Consider the following 23,951-nt stretch of genomic DNA (forward strand, 5'->3'; position numbering starts at 1 on the left):
CTTAAAGTTCTACTCTGACACGGATCTGAGGTAACTTGTGTGAGTCGAGCCGGTACCGCTGCGTCAGATCAGAGTTTAGTTATCAGAGGCCAAGCAGCGCAAAACGACACTCATTACCATTGATTTAGGCTCACCGGGAGTCTGAGTCAAACCGGGGCAGTGTGTGAACCTCTGTATGTGTTAGCTGTTAATTCACTGTATCAGTGGAGACTGTGATTGTTTGGTGTCTGACTGTCGTTCATGGTGGTTTTATACAGAAAGATTTATGTGGTTTAGCTCTGACTTCTGGCTTGTTCCTCTCTATTTGTCCTGCTGTATTTGGTAGTTTTGCTGGTGGTGGGGTGTCTTTGTGTCTTCCTCCTGTGCGTGTTGTCCTCCTGGTGGAGCTTTGCCCTGGGGGTCTGCACAGCTGGGGGGAGGGAGGTCTGCTGAATTATGGATGGAGGTGAAGAGGGTTGCCCTAGGGGGGGTTTGAGGGGGGACATACACCCCTCCATCCCGAACACTTCCGATTTTTGTCCACCCCTCCCCCCTTGCCTCCTGCTCACTTCGCTAGCCAAACAGTCACCATCCATGCGTGGCCTGAGGTTGGATGAGGTTGACTGTGGAGGATTCTCTTTCTCTGTTGTTACGCATTTCTTCCTTATCACCTCCTTTCCCCTTAAAGTGGAAAGCTAAAATGACAGAACTTCATTTTGCCAAAAATATTCGGTGGATGTCGAGAAAAGAAAAAGCAGAAGAGTATCGTTATTTTGTTTCCACCGTGTGTTTCTGACGGTGAAGCAGCTTCCTATTGCTGTAGTTTTATTTTTTTATTACGTCATTGAATGTTTTGCAAAACAAATACATCCACATATTATAATATAGATTGATTACACTCACAGTGTTGTAATTCAAATGTTTATTTTAATTTTCATAGTCTAAAGCTAATAAAACACAAAGCTGAGTTTTTAATTCTAATATTACAACATAAGAACAAATAATACAGACACACATTACACTAGGTCTGCCACAATTACAAGTTTGCTGGATGAGAAATTGCTTGAAAAGTAAATATTGCGATAAATGATAAAAATGTTGTTTTGAGACCTTTTGCCATTTGTAACCAGGTTGCTGTGTATTGCAGACTTCTGCCCAGGTTCCTCTTGAAAATGAGATCTAGATCTCAACAAGGTTTGTAAGTAAAAGAAATTAAAAAAAATTGCAAGTACTATGTTAATAATGGTATAATAATGCAAAGTCTTATCAAAAACCAAAAACCTTTAATCTTGTCAAGTACTTTATTTATCTATTTACCGGTAAATTGCTGACATTAATTAACTTTTTGATTATTTATTGAGCACTAATGGAACTTTCTTTAATTTGCATTTTATCTTTTTTCCATCATATTTAAAAGTTTATATTAAAGTTAACTAAACTAAGAGTTTCAATGAAAAGTGGCAATGAATTTATATAATATGTGACATTTTCTGTTTATGTCACCAAAACTAATTAATATCTACAAGGATCATTCATCTGTCAGCTCTAGAAGCATCAGGTCCTACATGTTCTCTATTGATGGCATTTATAGATTCAGGCGTTAATTGTTAGTATTTTCTGTCATTCATTCATTAACACTAGAATGCAGATGATTATGTTTGTACTGACAGCAGAAAATACTTGTTTTCATAAACTCATGTTCTTATGTGTTACGGGATTGTTAAAGGAAGACACCAGTTTTCAGAGAAACATGCTTCAGATTGATTTTTTTTTATCAGCAAAAGCTGGAGGAGTGATTAAAAATGAAATACATTTACAGGGTTTATTTTCTTTAGAACAGTGCCTGTTTTCCATGAGCACAGCAGGAACAACCAGAGTTTCCATCTGTCTTGCCAAATTTATATTTTTTCCATCTGTATTTACTACCAAACAAAATGTATCTTTCTTCACTTGCTCTAAGTCAGCAAACCTTTTTAAAAATGGCCTTCTGATTTCATATTGAGGGAAATACTCCCATAGTTTTGCAAATTTCTGAAAATCTTAATCAGGCAAAAAGCGTCAGACATCTCCAGCTCTGTTTGCAACAGCAGCTTGAAGAGGGTGAAGAAATAATTAGCAGGATTGTTGGCTTTACAGTAGGAACTGTTACTGTTTTATATTCAGGAATCAAACCCTTTGCTTCATTTCATTAGTTTAACAAACAGAATCACTTTGTCACATTTTGTAATGTGCAGCTTTGCTTTATAAACATCCACCTCATTTAACCCCAAACATTTTTGGGTGTTTGTGATAGAAAGTTACACCGCAGAACTTGAGGTACAATTTGTTTTATGGATTCTAATGATTAATAAAATAAATAATAAAAAAAAATATTTAAAGCAAAGCAAGTTATTTGAATATGAAAATTAGCAATATTGTTTAAGTTATTGTAATAATGATGTTTTTAATTAATAACACAACAACTCAAGTTACTAACCAAATACTCAGCTAGAAAAACGTGCCTGCAGAATTTTATGGCACAATTGTGTCTCATAGCTAAGATTCATTTTAAGTTTTATTGGATCTTGGTAAAAGCAAAATCACAGTAAAAACTGTATTTAGAGAAACATATCAGATGGTTTTTGTGTGTTTTTGACTGAAAGCTGAAAATGAATGATGATTTCACGGTTGCTGTTCTTCTGTACGCATTTAATCACCATAGTTTGAATGAGGTCAACTTTAGACACTTAATCTCAGTCTCCCAGTATCATGTTACAGACCTCACAGCTCCTTTTCTTTTTAAAATGTAATCAGGGACACCAGTTTGCTTTATCTCATGCATGGCAGTGTCATAATGATGTGGTTTGGTGTGTGCATGTGGACAATGTGTTTTAATGATCTGTAGTTCTATTTTTTTTTTGTTTACCTCACAAAGTAAAATACAGCAGCTTCTAAAATGACAGAGAGAGATTGAATTAAAGTTTTATGACTGATGAATATTTCATGTTCTGGGCAGTGATTCCCACATTCTGGTGTGTGTTCATGCTGTAGTGTGTGGGCACACGTGTGAATTTCTCCTAAAATTCAGGCTGCCTGGTTTAACCCACTAGATTATATTAGACTCTACAATAACTATGTGGATTATTTTGTATTTCTGCCAACATTTCAGCTCACACTGGGTTCGGTTCTGTATCCTGCATTCTCGCCTTCTTAGAAAAAAGTTTTCCCTCTAATGGCATTTGAAAAAGTTTGGACTTAATTCTCCTACGTATTTGCAAAGTTGCCTTTTTTAAACTATTTTTAGTTTCAGTTGAAACTAAAAATACAGCATTCTTCACTATTGAGAAGTGTTTATTTAAAATAGATTAGTTTTCTTAAAAAGCACCTTTTCAGGGTTGTACCAACTCCTCCATGTCATGATATATTCCATATCCTACAGTTTAAGTTTAAAACTTTTAACTTGCATGCACTTTTATTATGTGTGAATATGAATACACCCTTTTTTGTATAACATCATTTTGCACAGAAGCTACAGTGAGCAGTTAATTTAGAGCATGTGTGAGTAAACCTTAAGTACCCAAGCTGACCAGGTTACATGTTAATTAAAGCACAAGTTTTTAGTTGGACTCTGTACTCCCAATGAAAGAATCGTTAGTCATGAGTTCCTTTTTTCAGAATTATGAATTATGGCTAAAAACAAAAACTTTAATTTCACCTGTTAAATGAAGACATGGACCTGCAAAGGAATATCACACAGGTCATCTGTGTGATATTCTCGTCAGTTTTATCGACTATACTGACTATGAACGAAACGATTCCAGTTTTTAGTTTTTCAGAAATAAACGGTATACAGTAAACAAATATTTTCTTTCAGTTTTGTCTGCTCATGTTCCATATGAAGTACTATGTGACAGTGGTGTTTGTCAAATCCTTGACAGTGAGTTAACTTGAGCTGACTTTATCAGTTTGCCAATGATCTGATTCTCCCCACGGTTGACTCAGGAATGGCAGCTTCTGACAGGTATTTAGATAAAGATATGAGTTGATGAAGACATGTGCATTGGCCAATCAATTTAGGTTCTCATCAACCATTGATTAAGCCCACGGATCAATATGTCATCCTGGTTTTAATCGTTGCATGTTCCTCCTCACCAGTCATCAACAATGGAATACACTGAGAGGGAATAATCAGTTTTTAAATTGCATTTTTTAGCTCAGTGTATTGAAGTAGAGCACATTATGTGAATCTAAGCAAGCAATGGTTTACCCAGCCTGCCAGGAAAACATGCAAAGCTCTATGTAGAAAGACACCAAGTGGAGAGTGAAACCAGGACTGTCTTCCTGCAAGACAACTGCAACAAAAGGTTTTTAGAAACCTGAGAATATTAGCATACATGTATCTTTGGTTAAGGTTCTACTGTTTTTGTCTTTTGTAATTCTTCTAATGTTACATATTCTTTATGTTATGAAGTTGTGAATTTCTGTGGTTATAGGAAGACTTTCAATAACTGTAGGATTTGAAGCCTTTACTCATGGGACGTTATGTCTGAATCGGGATTCTTACCACTTGGGATTTGAATTCCCTGTGAGGAAGTTCAAAGTCTTGGGACTGGAATCAATGGAAAGTAAAATGTCTTGAAAGAGCAGCGCTAGACTGTTGGGAACATATACCAAATACTACAGTGTAGTCTGTAGTTTAAATTCTGCCCTTTTCACCACAGTATGCCATTTTTTGCTCTAACCTTAAGAACATGAACACTAGCTGGCTTTAGCACTGTGGCAGGAATGGGCTGGTATAAGATAACCTGGAGCAAAAATATCACAGTTTTAATGTATCACAATTTTTATACAGAAATACACAGAAGGTTAATAATAGTTCCATATCAGATATTACAATTATCGTAATATGTATAGCACCTGTTTGTTGTTATTTTAATGCATAAGTTAAATCAAAATTATAGCATAAACTTGCTATAGTAGTATGTTGAACTTTTTTAAAATTAAGAATAATATTCTAACTTGTTGCCATCTCGCTCTTCATGAAGTAACCATGATTAAAACAAGCTTATTAATGCTCCTAATTATTTGGCAATCTATTCGGGGAGTTAGTCTGCTCTTGGCTGCTTAACAGACATTCAACTTTCAACTGCAGCTTTAAAGCTTCTGTCTGCCAGCTGAGTCTCAGTGTGCAGCGACAGGTGGGAGAGTGGCTATATATATATATATATATATATATATATATATATATATATATATATATATATATATAAAATCTCAATCCCTCCAACACTTTTAGTTGGATGTAATGAAAAATCCTTTAAAATACCAGAACGGAATAATAAAAAAATGTTACTAGTTTCTCGCTTACTTTTTGTCATGCCTTCAATCCCAAACAAGAAAACATGTTGAGGATAAAATGTGAAATAAGCAAGTGATCTCGCTTTCAAAGAAGGCAAAAAGAATCAGAGAACTGGCTCAGTGATTCGCCCAAACATGAAATGGTTAAATAGCATGAGGACCTGTCCTAAAACCATCCAGAAACATCTACAATGTCACAGTGAGTCCCAAAGTAAAATCTGACTGATGGAAACAACATATGGAGCTTCAATTCAAATGCAAAAGTACTTTATACCAACAAATCCAGTTTCAGTTTATATTATATTAATGTATTATTAAGTTAGTCAATCAGTATGATTTATAGCAATGAGCTTGACTAAATTTTAAAAATCTTATTTGTCCAATTAGCTGGCATGAATTGGTTACTTGAATTGAACTCCAGACCTTCTAGACTAAAAAGTGCCTTGCTCTGAGTCATTAGGCTCAGCTAAAGCAATCAGGTCTTTGTCTGATGAATATATGCAGATTGCAAATATTATGGATCATCCCCATCTCTCCTGGCTCCCCTTTTCTCATTTTCATCCCATTTTTCCCCTTTCTGCAGTGCAGAGAACTGCATTTGCTGCATAATCGCCCACTGAGTGCTCCTGACTTTCATGTCCCCCCAGCCAAACACACTCGCGCACACACACCTACACACAAGCGTTTCTTAATTTTGCTTCATAATATAAGTTACTACATCGGTGTGTTGTGTAACAAATACATGCTGGAATCACTGGCAGTACAGCACAGACAGATTGCAATGCTCTGAGTTAAACATTGGATTTTCAAAACAAGAAAATATTAATTTTATGTGAAACTAAACTAATGTCAGGTCTGATTAATGAAGACACAAGGTTCTGTATGTTTTTTTTATTTAAAATATTGTGTTTTAGAGGAAGACGTCTCTTCTGCTCTGTAACAAATAATGTAAACGGTCTCCCTGTCTTTCATTTTTTGCCCTTACTCACCCAGCCCACTTGAGTTTCAGCCTGTTTGAGACTATGCAGTTCATTCACTGACATTCTGGGGCTGTTTTAACAGAAGACTGCAGTATTTATTCTTTCTTGTCATTTCCAGTATTAAACATAAAGAACGTGGCCATAAAAAGTCACATTTTCATTTGAGTTGACAAGCAGTTGATGTTTTGTATTTTTCTGTTTTAATTTTGTAGTTCTGTATTTACAGTCCATCTTTACATTTCTGTGCACAACTACATACAGAAAATTTTACTGAACATGCTTCTTCATTTATTTTTTGAATATTGTCACCATTTATCCTCCAAGCTGGAATGACGATGCAAGAGAGATACTTAATATAGTTCCCTTAGCAAGTTGTAGATAAGTCTATTTTCTTGGCATTAACTAAAATGTTAAAGATCCATTTCAAACCAAAGTTGTGTAACTAAAAACTAATGCATAATTAACTGGCTAAAATTATTTGGACGTTTATGTAAAAATGTGTGTATTTAAACTTCTAAGTGGCACTGTGTACAAAATGAGCCTATTGTTAAATTTTGAACATTGCTGCATGTTTACATGTATTTATTTCTGTCTATACATGTGGGTGTGCATATTATATCAAGCTTTGTCTGGTGTCCCTTGGTAGATCATTACTGTACTTTCATAGGCTGTTTGTCTGTTTATGGATGTGCTGTATGTATGTGAGGTTGACAGTGTGGGTAATAGATGCAGTAAATTCACAACATATTCTGTCGCACTGATCCTCTGCATCCATATGTATCTTTTTTTGGACTCTTACATTTATTTTAATTGCAACCCACCTGTTAACAAGCTGGATGTTTGTGCATCTCCAACTTCTTTGACAAATACAGTTAGATCTGCCTAAATGTCCTAAGGTTTTAGTGATACAATTATATTTCAGATAAGATCTGGAGTAAAAATGAGCTAATACCCAAGTTTAATATGTTTATTTGCTAATTAGAATTTTCAGCTTACTTAGTAGTGTGTAAATTGTTTTTTGTGTTTCTATTGTTTAGCTATTTAATAGAGAGTAAATATTGATTGATTAATAACTATAGTGAAAAAAATGTATGTCCATTGTAATACTGTAAAAAGGCAGAATTTATAAAATGCTTTTCTCATTACTCTGACCACTCAAAGGTCTTTAAACTAGAGCTACATTTACCCAGTCGAGCTCACATGTCCACACAGTCATACACAGATTGATAGGCATATTTCACATTGAATATAAATACAAAATAAACACAAAATAACTCCTGAAATATTGTTGTTATTTCATATATATTTAATAAAGTTTGGCTTGATAAAGTTTCCAATAGTTTGTTAAAACTTTCTGTGAGTACTCAGACAGAATAGTGCAAAAACCACTGAATGTAACATGTAGCAAGTTTAAAAACAATGAACTCACCTAAACCAAAATAAAACGTCACCTAATTTTATCTTTATGTAATTTATAAAGTAAGTTGAGGAGGACATTGATGTCTTTAAAGTTGTTATTCTCTTAAAAAGTCCTGAAAAGTTGCAGGAAACTAGAAATGCGTGATTGGATGTTTTTTTTTTTTTTCCTTTAAAACTGCAATTCAAAAGTCAGGGCAAAATTGTTTGCTGGTGTCTTTTTTTTTTTTGAAAAATCAAATCTTGTTTAGGTTTTATGCAGTTGTTATAAATTATTGATTAAAACTGTTTTTAAAGGCATACTGTAGTTTCTACTACATCTAGCAGTGTCCAGGTTGAGCAAGCATTTTATGAAACTTTGTGTCAAGAATAATATTCTGAACACTACACAGTGTTAAGTGAATTTAAAATACACCTTGCTATGCACTGTGAATGCATGTATGTGTTTGCCAGTGTATTATGTCGGCTACAAACCCTTATGTTTTCTGACGCCGCGCTCTGGCTTTGGAGTGGAAAAAACCCTCTCGCTGTCTCGCTGAGTGACGCTGCTGGCAGGAGTCCTGGGTACCGACGGGGGGAAACAATCCCAACAAAGTGCTATGAATTAATGTGACTAATTAACACCACGTTAATTATTTGCAAATTGCATGTTTGGGTACACATTACTTGAGAGACATATGCTGCTTGTCGTGTTCGTCCAAACAAGTGCCAGCTAATCTGTATCTCTGGAGTACCCCAATGACTGAAGACGGGCCAATCAGCACAGCGGAGGAAAATAAAAACACGAGAAGGAAAGTGAGATGAAGCAAAGTGCAGAAGAAATATAAAATTGGAAAGAAAGTTAGTTGGGTTTGTAGTTCTTCACGATAGGTAGCATGTCTTTAACTGAAGGATACAATATGTGCCCTGCTTTAAAAGGTGCTCCTCGTTCTGTCTTCCAAGTCAAAGTGCAGACTAAATTTAATCTTGTGATTGATGTGTGTTTGCTTATGTTTGCTCTCAGTTGAGAGTTTCTACTTTCAGCACAATTCCTCTTTTTATTAACTAATTTGAATTTATTTGAACTTTATTTGAAGGGCAAATGACAAGTTGTCATAACGGAGACAATTTTGTCTAGGTTAATAACAAATTGTCATAACAAAGACATCTTTGGCGAGGTTAATGACAAGCTGTCATAACGAAGACATTTTGAATAATGTCAACTTTGTATTAAAAGTGTCATGATTTACCGAATGACGCTTTATGACAACAGTCATAAATATTCATGAAGACTTATTGATGTTCATGACAGGTGTTATGTCATGTTTATGACAGTGTCATGACAGTCTTATTCACCCCCCTTCAAATAAAGTGTTACCAAAAGTGATAAGTTTTTAAAAAAAAAAACTGGATTAAACTTTTTGTTTTTTCAGAAATGTCATTCGTATTCCTGTAGGTCAAAAAAAAAAGTCTTCCACATAATGAAAGCTAATGATTCCATATGAGCAACAACTTTTAATTAATTTAATGCATCGTTTTCATTTTTGAAGCAAAGCAGACAGAAGACGTACTATCCATAGGTCACATTGTTTTAACAGGTGACCATCTGTACAGTTATTTAGCCTGTTTAAATTAGCTGAAGTGTTCACTCAAATATGATTTCAGTTCATTTCATTTATATAGCGCCAATTGATTACTTTGTATATTAAAGGGAAAAAAAGTTATTAGCAGTAGAAGCTCCTTTAGGAGAGAATCATTGTTAAGCAGATAATCTCTGAGCCGGTTTCAAGTCTATGATAAAAGAGAACAGATGCAGAAAGTCTCTGGCTTTTCTAGGAGAGACCAGTGATGGACACCGCTAACTAATAATTTACTTACACTAACCCTAAAGTGCTAACCATAGGCATTCATTCTGCTAATACCAAGGTACCTACATAGTATTTAGGAGGAGCATAAGTTAAATACCATATCAAGTAGAAAATAGTTTTAAACTCAGTCTTAAAAATAGGAAGGTTGTCTTCCTCACAGGCTGAAACTGGAAACTGGTTCCAAAGGAGAGAACCCTGATATCTAAAAGATCTGCCGCCCATTCTACCACTAATAAACCTGCAGCCTGAGAGCGAAATGCTCTGTTGGGAACATCTGGAACAATCAGATCTCTGATGGATTGATCATTAAGGGGTTTATGTGTAAGTGTTCTGGATTTAAAGAGTGCCAAAGAAGGGAAGCTATAATAGGAGAAAATATGATCTCTGCTTTTAATTTTCATCAGAACTGTGTTTTGGATCAGCTGAAGACTTTTCACTGCTAATAGTAAAGAATTACAGTATTTCAGCCTTGAAGTTACAGATGCATGGATTAGTTTTTCAGCATCACTCCTGGAGAGGATATTTCCAATTTTGGCAATATTCCTGAGATTAAAGAAGGAAATCCAGAAATGTGTTAATATTGGATTTAAATGACATGTGCTGATCAGAGTTTACACAAAGGTTCTTTAATACCAGAGGCCAGTTTAATGCTTTAATTTAAACTATACATTTTAGTCTTGTCTGCTTGTTAAATTAAATGTTTCATCAAATTAGTATTTTAATAGCTGAGAAATGAGTCTTAACTGAAACATATCTCAGCCCAGATATGGACGGGATAGAGGACTTGAAAAATCTGTCACTTACTGTCAGTTCTGTCTTTCTCCTTTTCTCTGAGTTTTGTGTACTTTACCTGAGCTTTGTTCAAACCAGGGTTTGACGTTTTGTAGTGATATGTGCCAAGTCATATAGTCGTTTATAAATAAACACCAAAGCGATGTGTTTTTGGCTGTTTTTAGAACTCAAAGCAGCTTACTCAAATCTTTTCAAACCTGTGTTGGAACAAGGCAGGCTGCCCAGAAACTCAGGGGGACAAATTTTAGACTCTCTCTGAAAGACACAAAGCACCCTGAACATCTTTACTGGCTAAAGAGTTTGGTAGTACACTGTGACACTGCTGAAGTAGAGCAGTGTACTGTGAATTTATCTTGGAGTTTTATGTTGTACAAAGTGGTTTCTTTACTGACAAGTGAAACATGCTACTTTTTTATTCTGAAAATACTTGTAGAGAACTGACACATTTTAGAACTTTTTAAAAAAACATTGAGTACATTTTTTCTTAAATTGCATACATTAACCTTATGAGTAGACAGAGTATCTTCAAATGTGTAAAACATAGAAGTCTACAGCAAAATGGGCATTGGGGAAAGATAAATCGGTGAAACTAATTCCACTGGCTCCTACATGTAAGCAGCTCTTCAAAGACACAGACAACTTTCACAATAGGTCTCTGTGTTTTACAACTACCTGGGTACCTAAAGTTTTAAAAGTTGGTGATGGACTTTAAAGTATGATTATAAATGTTCTTTATTGCTGCGTGTAAAGAGACTATTTATTTGCCCAGAAATGAAAGTCAAAGTTTAAGCATCTCAGGATCACAAATAGACAATTGTAGCCATGGAGTTTTATTTCTTCTGCTTTTAAGCTGTACATGAGATAATGATAAATGTTTACAAGGCAACTGGACTTCTCTTGTTGCTTGAATACATTTTGTCTCTCATCTCCTTCAGTTCAGAAGAGTCATTTTGGATAAGATCACAAAGAACATACCCGATAGATGTTAGTATGTCGGAATTAACACCCTTGATCAACACATGCCTGTCGAATTCCCGTCTGGAGGATATAAGGACGCATCAGGACTTAAAATCAAACCAGCTCCAGTGTTTGTCTGCAGCATAGAGGGAGCCTAAACGTGTTTGAGCCTGAGTGAAGAAGTTATCTGAGGAGAAACACGGGACTACTGTGCTTGAAATGATCCAAGAGTTGCTAGCAAGGCTACTATTACATGCTTATCTATCACTGTGTCACCCGGAGTTACGCACACTGACTTTTATTGGAACAGTTTTGGTTGAGGAGACGCAACCAAAAACCCCTGCATGGTTTGGTGAGATGGGAGCAGGGAGCAGATCTGTGAATCACCTGAGCATCCCTCTCCCTATCTCTCCATCTCTTTCCCTTCTACCCCACGGACAGACTTCTCTCCCTCATCGACAAGCGCTTACTTTTTTTTTTTTTTAGCTTTTCTCCTAGTTTCCTCTTACTGTTTCTCTTTCATCCTTTGCTCATTTTTTTTCAGTCCCAATCTCTACAACCCCTCCTCACCCCCCACCTTCCTCCATCCTCCTCCCACTTCCCCGTCTCCCCCCTCGTCTCCTCAGAGCTCCTCCGCATTAGCAGTCAGCTCCACTCCTTGGCGTACTTTGTTTTTCAACCGTGGTAGAGACCAAGTGAGGGAGGCTGGGAGATACAGAGAGAGCGAAAGAGCATCATTTACACAGTCATCTACGCCGAGCACACTCCCCCCTTCCCTTTCTTTCCCTCCTCCTCCTCACAGTTGCTGCTCACGATGCCAAACATTTTATGTGTTATTTAGTCATGCCTGACTTTAGTGGATTTAAAAAACATGCCAGTCATGGGTCCACCCTCCCCTGTTTCTTCCCCCTGCTGCCCCTCCGCGCCCAGCCACTCACATCATCCCCGTCTTAGACCCTACCATCCGGCCCTGACCACAAAATCCTCTTGAGCCAGTGTCTTAGGGGACATTTCACTTCTAAATGAAGTTTTATTCCCAGGCTAGACCCTCCCAACACCTCACCCCAGCCTTCAACCTCCACTGCCTCCTGACCAAGCTGCCACCCTGGGGGAAAGCGAGAGAGCATAATTCTAGGCAGCAGAGTGTTGACTCTAAGATGGATTATTACTGCTTGAAATCAGAGGCCATGTGCTGTTGGATAATGTGGCCATCCAATTTTTTTGTTTTGCACTGGTGTTCCAATAATGAAGATTTGAAGCGCGGCAAAATGGAGAAGAAGAGAGAGACCTGTTCCATTAGAGGAGCAGGAAAATCCCAAAAATGTTCACATTCACAGAGGCAAAATCAGGACTTTGTTTTTGTTTTACTGATCTGGTGTAACTCAACTTACCTCAACTTAATGGAATTGATTTTGTGTATCAGATTATTAGAAATGTTTCCCCTAATCTTTTTTTTTTTCCTGATATACTACCAATCGGATTCTAACAGTTTAATTAGCTGGAATAATACCACCATTTTAAGTAAGTTACTCTAAAAACATCCAACATAATCTAAGATCTTCTAAAAACAAACAAATAATAATAGCAAATTAAAATTATTGAATAATTTTATAATAATTACATCTTCTGCATTTATTTAATATCTTGATTTTGAGACGTAGACTCAAACAAAACTCTAGAGCAAACACTTTAAATCTAGCTGTAGTGCTATGTGCTTATTCTGCAGAATTTTATCACTGGTTGCCTCACTGCTACTTTTAGTGCAACAAACGCATATGAAGCTAATATTAGCTGGTTAATTAGATGGGTTCAGAAAGCTAGCCTGCAGCCGGCTGCTTATCAGATATGCCATTTTGTAGCTTTGAACTGTAGTTTTAAACCGACGTTTCCTTAATAAGAATGATAGGTGGCGCTCTTTTAGCTCTTGCTTCTAACTGCAGAAGTTCCCTGATGGGAACTCTTGTTTGAGAATGTTTAACTGCATTTTATTTTAAACTATTTGATTCTAAATAATGTGAAAGTTGCATTTCTCATGTTTACATTGCAATTATACCAGGAACCTCAGACATCTGTTATTTATAAAAGGTTGTCTTTATTGCTGCTTATAGATGTGTAGAAATCAATTTAGGATGGAATATGATTCATCATTCCTCTTATCTAAGCATCAGTGTACAGCCTGGGTTTCATAACATTGTTGCCCTTTTAGTGTGCAAATATATTATATCCAACTTGAAATTTAAATCAAATTTAAGACATGTCTGCTGGGATTTGCATATGTGGGGGCAATAATAGTTTGCAGGCAGAAGAGAAAAGTATCAGCTCAGGATGGAGCAGATACCGCTTCCGATTCCCTGTGCATTTGATAAGTAGCTGCCCTTAAGCAAGTCAATTTGCTCAAGTGGAACTGCCCGGTGATGTTTGGATGAAGCAGGTGTTTGCAGAGCTGCTCTCAGGCGTGTGTGTGTACCACAGTGTGTAGCTTATAGCTATAGAGAAATAAGAGCAACAGAAGTAGGCTCTTTAAGAATATGCTGCCAAGATGTTATTCTTGGTTCTGGACATCTGCTCAACAAGTAACTGAAACTGCAACATTGAGGTCTGCAGTCACAAGTGGAGGCTGCAGGTTTTCTTCCAAGTGAAAGCTGTTCGATGCAGATGCTCTCTGTGGGTGGTGTGCAGATGACTAATCTACATATTTAGTTGTGCAACAAAAACAATCTTGTTTTAGATTCTGAGTAAATTGTCTTGTCTTCTAGTTTTAGCTGTTTTCTTACTTTACTAACAAATACCTAAATTCTTTAAATGTCCTAATTGGTTAATTGGAGATCATTAAATCACCATCAGCTGCAGTTTATCTCTACAGTTACATTGATCAAGTTTGGCAGAGTAATACTTTGTCACTGATTAAAACTTCTTGCCTTTTAAACTGAGGATGTAGAACTAAGATTTAAATTAAATGTTTATTTTGTTGCATTAGGTTAATGAGCAAACGCATTGGTATCCTGTGCCATCCTGTATACTGTTTATTTTTAGAAGCCACCAGATTTTTATACAGACTGTCCTGGTATTTTAAAGAGGATGTGGGTAAATGTGCCTTTGCATGCCTACAGCATCACAGATCCACCACCATGCTTAACAGTAGGCATGAAACGCTCTTCCACATGTAGTTTCATGCCAAACACACCTCGGGTGTTTGTTGCTGAAAAACAAACACTTTTATAATTAAAACTTGTTATAAGCACTTTACCCCAAGACACTTTGGAAACTTCCTTACTGGGCCTGGTGTCAAGGTAAAATGTGTCATTGTTCCGCCTCGTGACCAGTAGGTGAAAGAGGTGGGCCACTGTGTGACATCATATTTATACCCCAGAGAAAAAGAAAGTGATGCATTGTTAATTAGAAAGTCCTAGAAGATGTAGTCAAGTGCTTAATAATTTAATGTATTTAATTGTTAGGATTGTCAACAATTTATTTTTTTTTAAATGCAAATTTTGTAATGGTGATTTTTTTTGCACTGCAAATGTGAAAAAATAAATGTGAAACATTGAATTTTTCTTTAAAATATTCAGTGCGACTTCATGCTGTTACTATAAAAGATTACTTTTCTTGTTTTAAACGATGATTTTACTTTTTAATGTCTGTTTTGCTGTTTGTCAAATCTTGTATGATTTTGTATTTTTAAAAATACATATGCCTTACTTTTCCTAAACTTATTGTGCTTCTGTTCATTTTGGCAGAGAGACAACATGTGAGGGTTTTTTTGAGGAGATATAGAGGAATTTTCAATTATGTTGTCAAGGTAGAGGGACGGTGAGACATAGCTTTTGAAACCCCTCTTGAAGCTTCTTATTCAAATGCAATTTTTTTTATTCTCTTCACAAAATAACTTATTCACAAAAAAAAAACATCCTAATATATCCTTTATTAAAAAGTAAAATCTGAAAGACTTGTAGAATACACCCACATTTTCAGAAGTTGGTTTCTGGCAGGACTTTACAACACATCCATGAGTGGTGCAGCATGAATACTGTATCATCTGTGCTTCTCCTTGAAGCCATAGCTAGCTCAGGAAAGATGGAACCAGACAAAGCCTGAGGACTATAAACCACTGAAGACATTCTCTCCCTCCCTGACTCCTCCTCTGGTTTTCATCATGCAGCCTGCTCATTGTCTCTTCTGGCTTCTGCAGAAGGTTTGCACTGCAGAAGCTGTCTTTCTCAATAAGTCAGTTTAACACTACACTAAGTCGTGGAATCTTATTATTCTAAAAAATCTCTTTGGGGGGGGATCTTTTTTTGCATTTTTCAATGCGATCTTACTCACTTGAAGATTATGTAAAACCTGGACTATACATGTTGCACAGATAGCCTGTTTTGGGAGAGTGATATACTGAAACGTTTACTGTTTGATTAAGGATAAATCTTTAAATATCAAGGGTTGTGAATTATTTGGACTTTCACTTATTTATGGGAAGATTTATTTATTACACTTGGAGAGAAAATAAGACATCCAAAACCTTTTTTGTCTTTTTGGCAAGGTGGATTGAATTATAACAATGTATCAATTTGCAAACATTTATAAAAATCAATATCACAAAACAATGCCTGGATGCTAACTTTGGTTTGCTGGAATATTTTAAGTGAAATGCATTTATTGCTTTGCATGCAAATATATGTGACTAGTTGGATGGACTATTACTGCCAGTATCGATTTTAGTGGCAGAAATGCTGAAGCTTATATCAATAACACCGGCAATATCCATAGTGTCTGCTGAATTGAATGCTCATATTTCTAACCGACCTCAATTAGAAGGTCATCATTTTCATGATTTTATATTTAAATTTTCGATCATTGTGAAGTTTCATCAGGACTCACCTTTTCATGTTCTAATTAAAAGCAGCCAGGCAACAGACCTAATAACTATGCTGCTCCTATGATTGTCAGTGACATACAGTAGATGGTGTCATACAGTAAACAAAGTATCACTTTAGGTCATTGGAATACCTGGTCTCTTCCTGTCTTCTTAAAGCTTTTTATGGATTCCTCATACTTACAATTTAATCTGAAACATAACAGAATAAAGTAATTTTCTTTGATAACCACAGCTACTGGTTCGCTTTTAGCTTTTTGCCCTTAGCAGCGCTGCTAAGTGCTTTTCATTTTGTACTTATTTTAAGTTGTTTTTTTTAGTTAAAATGTAGCTTATTTGATAATATATATTAAAAAAATTATACAGAAATGTGTTTAAAACCACCTAACAAACCTCATCAAAACACACATTCAAATTTATGAATGTGTTTTATGTTTTCATGCATCATATTCATTAAATCTTAATTTTGTGATATGTGTAACTTAAAATATTTATTTGCAACAATGTACACGCTCTGCTGTTTGTTTTTTGAATAGAATCTGAACAAAATTCACAAATTCTTATATACTAGCTAGTGAATAGAGTATTTCACAATCCTCCTGAAAGTAAAAAAAAAAAGGCAGACAGATAGCGCTCTTATTACGGTTTGTGTGCTGAGCCAGGAGGCAATTAGTCTAGCCTAAAATATCTCCAAGAAGCAGGAAATAGCATGGTTGTGTCCAAAGTTCAGACCAATCTCTCTGAAGTTTTGTAATGATCTCCCTTTATCTCATTTGTTTAACCTGATAACACACAGGTGTTGTGCAAAAATAATAGGTTGATTTTGAGCTCCAGTCCTGGCATGCATCCAGGCCAGTTACCTCCTGCTGTTTCCAGTTTTTAATGCAGAGTCAAACTAATTGTCTCTCTGCTTCGGTTCAGAACTTCAAAACAAGCTGAAGAGGCGCTTAAGGATTTTCATCAGCCCCAAATGAATCCTTTAAGGTTCAGAAAGCAAAGCAGTTTAAGTAACAAAGAGGGTTTTCTATTGACAAATACATTTAACAGAATACAGACCCAATACTGTTTACTCACATGTGCATTCAGGATGTACCTGTAAGAGTATTACAAGTAAAGATCATTTTGGTATGAATGAAATAAATACATTTTAAATCACATATTTACCACTCTATGTCATAAACTTAGGTATACATCCAAATCTACAATGATATGGGTTGAGATCAGTACATTTTCATGTGTTTGAATGGCCCAGTCAAAGTCCAGGTTTAAATCCAATAGAGTGGCCTTTGAAGAAAGAATAGAAGGTTTCACTCAGGCTTACTGAGCTTGAGCTATTTCACAAAGAAAATGGAGAAAACTTTCAGTGTGCAGATGTGCAAACTTATTGGATACCCCAAAATATATACTGCTGTAATTACAGTGATAGAAGGTTCTACAAAGTTTTGACTCAGGAAGGGTTCAATGCATTTATGCACCACAACCTTTGATTTTATCATAAAGTTTTAACCCATGTATAATTTTTTCTCTCGCTTTAAAGCTAAGCACTACTTTATATTGCTTTGTTACATAAAATTACAATAAAATGCATTTTGGTTAGTGGCTGTAACATGCTATTAAAAAAAAAAAAAAAAAAAGTTGAAGTGGTTATTAATGTTTCCAAGACTGTCGCAACCTTTAACTAACAGACAAATAAATTCCCAGGCTGCCGTGGCAAAATCTCCCTGTTGGGATATAACTGGTTAAATGAACAACACGGCTCATGCAGAAGGCTCCTTAAGCAAGATAGTAAGCTACTTTAATAAACCTTAAATTTCTGTCAGCTGAGAAAAAAGACCTGCAAGTTTAGAGTAAAAATGAAGTAAATATAAATGGTGGATTTTGTTGGTGTGCAGCAGCACTTTTTTGTTTGTCCATAAGCTGATCCCATCTTTCCTGCATCATTTCATGTTTGGGCTCCTTCAGTATTCAGCATGCCTGCCCTCTCCTCTCTCTTCCCTGCAGCAATCGGCCGGACGTTGATACCCCGTTATTTCAGCACAGTGTTTGAAGGCGGCGTCACCGAGCTCCATTACATCCTGAAACACTCCAAGGAGTCCTTCCACAACTCCTGCATCACCCTGGACTGTGATCAGTGCACCATGGTCACCCAGCATGGGAAGCCAATGTTTACAAAGGTAACATCTGACCCTTGAGCTTCTCTCTCCATAAATAATTGATTGTGTGCTATGATAATGGCGAGACAAGGTGTTAAAGTGCTTAAAGATCAAACCCATTTAAACCCTTTGATTCCGTTTCTTCCTCTTTCTTTCACGCTGTCTCTGCTGTTTGAAGTGGCACTTGATGTCAGACACAGGAAGGTGCTCGTGTCTTTATCAAATAATAAAAAATGTTTCCTGTATTTTTAAATGCCTATTCTTGACCAAAGCAGAGCCAAACATGTCAGCTTATCCATAAGTGAATTGTATGATTATTCTATCTCTTTATTATGAAATAAACTGTTTTATACATATCAAATGTAATACTTCCATTGAGTAAAAAAATATTAAAAAACAATCATTGAAAATAGTTTTTTATTTTTTTATTTTTAACCATGCAAAGCATTGTTTTTAGCCAAATATTTGTTCTAAGCAGTGTAGTTATTTTTAAGTGAAATATCCTTTATATTTACTTTTCTGTCTTCTATCAGAAATTTGGCCATTCTGCCCTCTGGCATTTACAGTGCTAAAGACACCGACTGATTCTCAGGCCTGCAGGTACTCCAAAGGCAAAGCTATCAGGACCGGAGTAAGATGCCTGCAGAGTGTGGTTTAGATTGTATTGTAACTGACACACAGATGGAAGCAAGCAAAATGAGAGGAAACACTAATTGCACTGGTAAAATGATCCAAAGCAGACATAAAGGTCCTTTGAAAGCAATAATGCTGAGCTCATCGGCTTTTGTCTTTGGGGACAGAATTCCCCTGTGAGGTGGAGTGAATATCTGCTCCTCCACGGTCTGATCCAGATGGCTCGCTGACTCTTAGTGTTCTTCTGCTGACTGTCTAAATGAATCTGAGGCCAGATACCTTGTCAGCGCCAAGCAGCTGAGCTAAAGGGATTCCATGTTCCCTCTGCCATGAATCCTGAGCTGAAGCGCCAGACCAGATTGTTCTGACATTAAACGGCTATACACCCCTCTTGTTTTCAGGACTTGACAGTATGCACTCACTCACAGGTGTGTGTGTATGCGTGTCTGTTTGTGTGTGTGAGTCAGATAATTAACTTTTTAGTTGACCTGCCAAAGGCTGTAAGCCTGTAAAGTGAATTAGAAATACTTGAGTTTTAGCAAGCAACTTTTTTGGGAATAAAACATTGGACAGTGGATGTTAGTTTTGATCTCAAATTAGCTTAATTTGATTTTTAATGCTTGACAAGTCCTATGCCCTTTCTTGTATTGAAATGATACTGCATTGTGATTTATAAAAACAAATAATCTATATAAAAACAAATCCTTAAAAGTTACTCAGCTAAATTAAGTTAAATTCTAATTAATGAAATAATTTTTTTCTGATTTCATTTGTTATATCTGACAAAAATGATGAGAATTGACCTGTAATTAAGAGTTAAAACATAATCAGGTAACTAATAATGTCATGTAATGACAGCCAAATTGGCAATAACTGCTTCAAAGAGCATAGCTTTAGCATTTTCACTGTTGCTAAGCTAGATAAAGCTAGATTTTGCTCAAAGAATCATTCTCAACTACAAGTCTTCTGACAGTTTCTAGCCTATATCTGAGTTTATGCATTTTTATTATTTAACACATAATTACATCAACTTTACTGACCTCTGATCTCATACTATGTAGTAATAAAATCCTTGAAGTATTTATGTAAGATTTGTTTTCAATAAAGGAAATATTATTGACCATTGAATTTTAACATTATTATGCTTTGTTATCATTAAAATATTAATTTTGGTCACTATTATTCATTATTTTTATATAATCTTAAGTGTTTGTGGCAAGATAAAAAACAATGTCACAACATGTGTAGTTATTCTGAAGGAGATGAGCAGAACCTACAAAATGTTGATATTTTCTTATAAATCAGATACTTATAGTTTATCTTCTTTATTTGAAACTTAGTCCAAGTTATTTTATAAGAACAGCAACAAGGTGGAGCTTTAACCTTGGCTTACATCAACTTACAGCTGTCATTCCTAACATCTGCTCAATCATCACCATATCTGGCTTCAATTTAATAGAAAGTTTATTTTAACTCTGTAGCAGTGAGCATGATTTTTCATTCAACCATGCTCTTGTTTTGAATGTGGCAGATATTTACATGAATAAAAGTTTAGCTTCAATCAGGGGGAGAAAAACGGGGGCAATTTTTGTGGGCAAGGGTGGAGTGTCGGCTTATGTGTAAACAAGTTTATACTTTAGTATAAGTGGAACGAGAGGAGCTCTTTTGTTATCATGTTAATAAATAAGAATGGAATGTGTCAAGTAATAGAAAAAGGAAATTTCTTTTCATGTTGTTGCTGTTTGAGTTTTCTCTGCGTTTTGTAAACAAGGCTTCTCAAAAGCAGCGGACCAAAAAAAGCTATAATATATTACAAGTGTCAGATATTAACCGTACAAAATGGGAGCAGAACAGGCTAGGCCCGGTCAACAAAAAGCTAAATTTGATGCTTGCAGCCCTGCTCTCTTTTCATCTTCACCTAAATTGGATGAGAAGAATTAATTCATTAGAAAAAAAAAATTCCAATAACTGAGCGTGTTCTGTCTGAGCTCCCAGCAGCAGCGGCAGCAGCGAGCCTGCAGCTCTGGAGGCCCGAATCTCAATCAGCTCTGCCTCGCCTCGCTTTCCCTCAAACACCACCACCACAGCACATCACCCCCACCGCCGCTTTGCTCATCCCCCTCCCCGCCTTGCCGGCTCGCTCATTCTTCCCTCGCTCTCTACTCCAACGCTCTCTCTCTCATCCCCCCTCTCTTCCCCTCTCTCTCCCCACCCCCGCTCCCTCGAGACGCACAGACACACACACATACCGCACAGACACACATACCCGCATCCTTCATCCCTGGAGAAATCATCCCCAGCTCCCAACTCGTGCTCTTGCTCTGCCTCTGCCTCCTTCTCTTTCTCTCTCTGCCTGTATCTGTCTCTTTCTGCTCCTCCGTCCGTCTTTCAAAAAGTCTAATTCTTTGCATATTTTTCAAAAAATATTGTGGTATATTAAAAGTTGAGTTAGATTCCTGTTGTTTTTCTTAAATGTTTTCAATGAGTTCTAAAAGCACAGTTAGCATCAATTTAATTGGTTAGTCTGGGAATCCTGTAATGATCAGAGACAGAAACAAAAAACTTCACATATGGGTGCATTTTAACCCTTTCACCATTAACAGAAAATCAAAACAGCAAGAAACAACAAATGCAATACAGTCGACATCTTCTTGTACTGGTAACACACTGGCCAATAGTTGGTGTTCTTGTAAATCCGCAGTAGTAGGGGTCTTGTAAAAATTATTTCACAGAATGTGTTTGCTGTTCAATTCAAATTTAACCCATCTATTTGCACCTTATTCTGTGGAACGCAACTTCAAATTATTGGTGGAAACACTGCTTAATTGCTGATATGTTTTGTCGAGCATATCTAAAATATTCTAAAGAAGATGCACCTTGGGAAGCTGAATTAGTTTGGTGCAATGGAACTTCACATGATACTTTGTCGTGTTTGTGAAGCAGCCAATCCAGCAAAACCATTCTTTTTCATGATGCTGATTGGTTTCAGAGATAAGAAACACCATAAATGTTAGCTTCTGTGACGGTGCTAAAATGGTTTTCACTGTGCATAATGACTGAAGGTACATTGGATAATTGAACTATTAATCATCCCCATTTTGAGACCCCATTTTAAGATGGGGTCTCAAGTATTTACAGATTTTAGTTATCCACAGATGATTGTAGTCGATACATTTGAGTAGCTACCAAAAATTTGGAAGTCATTTTTGGTAACTACTAAAATGGCTTCCACAGTTACCAAATGTGGATCCACCTGAGTACCTCTGGGATGTAGTGACAGTTAAGACTAAGTTATGGATGTCCAAATTGGTTGTTACTGTGGCATGCTGCCATGTCAATATCTTCCATCCATCCGTCCGTCCGTCCGTCCATCCATTTTCTAACACCTTTGTCCCCTAGTGGGGTCCTTTAGGGTTGCTGGTGCCTATCTCCAGCTGACTTTCCGGGCAAGAGGTGGGGTACACCCTGGACAGGTCGCCGGTCTGTTGCAGTGTCAATATCTTTAATGAATGTTTTTGAGACTTTGTCAGAATAAGGCCATAAATAATTGAGGGGTATACTAAAGATGGGTTAGGGTTAGCTAACTCTGTTCCTGCTCTAACAACGATGAGTCTCTGCATTCATAAAACTAGGCTGTGTACAATGATCAGCAGAACATGTTTGCCCATATACTTCATTTATCAGCCTTTGATTTGTTCAAGGTTTTTGAAAGCACAGTTGAAATCAGAAGTTTACATTCACCAAATAAAGACACATGCGTCTCTTTTTTTCTGACATTAAATCAGACAAAACTTCTTGTTTTAGGTTAGTTACAACTACTAAACTAATTTGTGTTTGCTAATTGCCACAATAATGAATGAACATTTTATATTTATTTATTAATTCATTTCTTCAAAATCATAATCCATCTGATTGAAACAATAGAAGTTTGGTCTGATTTGACTTCATAGCATTTCATTGGTTAAATTCCAACTGCCTGTTTAATTAGTGTAATGCTTCTAGACAAATCTTCTGTAGTGTTACAATAAAAACAAAGCTTAACCTTAGGATTTGTTTTTAGTGGGAAACATTGTACCCACATTTCTGGCAGAAAATACTGATATACCCCGTTATTAATCATCATTGGCTATAGTTTGTAAAATGAGATGTGTTGTAAATTATTATTGTCTGCTGCAATGCTGTTGAACAAATACAGCATTCCAGAATCACCTAATTTAATTTTACTGGTGGAAATATAAATACAAGCTAGATGTAAAGACTTTCTCGTTCAGCACCCCGTGGTCTTGAGTTTTTTCTCTCCCTGAATTGATGTCACTCCTGCTACGGCGGAGTGTTATAATCTAACGAATGGGTGGAGCTACAGGGGCTCTCTGAGTGGGCGAGCTCTCTAGGTGCAGGTGGAAAATGTGTGTGTGTGACTCACAAGGCTGAGAGGTGTTGACAAGGTGACACGGGGTGCCAATTTGAGCAAAAGCTCCCAACCTCTCAGCCACCTTCCAGTATCCCAACACCTCTATTCAGTACCCAGCAGGCCTTGCTTTCCCTGACCGGAGTGTGTTAGCTCTGAGGCCTTGGTCCTTGTTACTGGTGCCCAGCTGGGGTTTCTGCATGCTGGGAGGCAAGCAAAGAGGAAAAGGCGACTTTGTGACACAATGGTTTCAGTTCAACTGTATCTAATTCAGGAGGGATTTTTTTTAACCAATGGTTAAAAATGAAAAGGGATTATTACCAAACTGTTTTTGTTCTGTTCATTACCATTGAATACATGTAATTATGTACCTCTTTGGTAATTTATGTATATGTATTAATTAACTGGGCTCTGATGATGCAAATGAATACAGTATTTCTCTTAAAACAGAAGGACAAATTATACACTTAGACATCCAAACATCAAATTATCTAAAACTTGAAGGAAAGCTAAGAATGGTGGGCATTATTACTTTTGATGCATTAAATAAATAAAATAATTTCTCTAATTTGTCTTGAC

The 23,951-nt window shown here is 36.4% G+C and overlaps 1 protein-coding gene across 2 annotated transcripts in view; it reads left to right on the forward strand.

Moving 5' to 3' along the window:
- The window catches only part of ldb2a (LIM domain binding 2a), a 96,147-nt gene that overhangs the window by 40,310 nt on the left and 31,886 nt on the right, over nt 1-23,951 (forward strand). For both annotated transcript variants that reach the window (XM_015013184.2, XM_015013185.2), the window contains exon 3: nt 18,180-18,352. In XM_015013184.2, coding sequence (XP_014868670.1) covers nt 18,180-18,352 — 173 coding nt within the window. The remainder of the gene's footprint in view (nt 1-18,179; nt 18,353-23,951) is intronic.

The sequence above is a fragment of the Poecilia mexicana genome, unplaced genomic scaffold (assembly GCF_051168715.1).
Source record: "Poecilia mexicana isolate PSO_F unplaced genomic scaffold, ASM5116871v1 scaffold_10, whole genome shotgun sequence".
Taxonomy (NCBI): domain Eukaryota; kingdom Metazoa; phylum Chordata; class Actinopteri; order Cyprinodontiformes; family Poeciliidae; genus Poecilia; species Poecilia mexicana.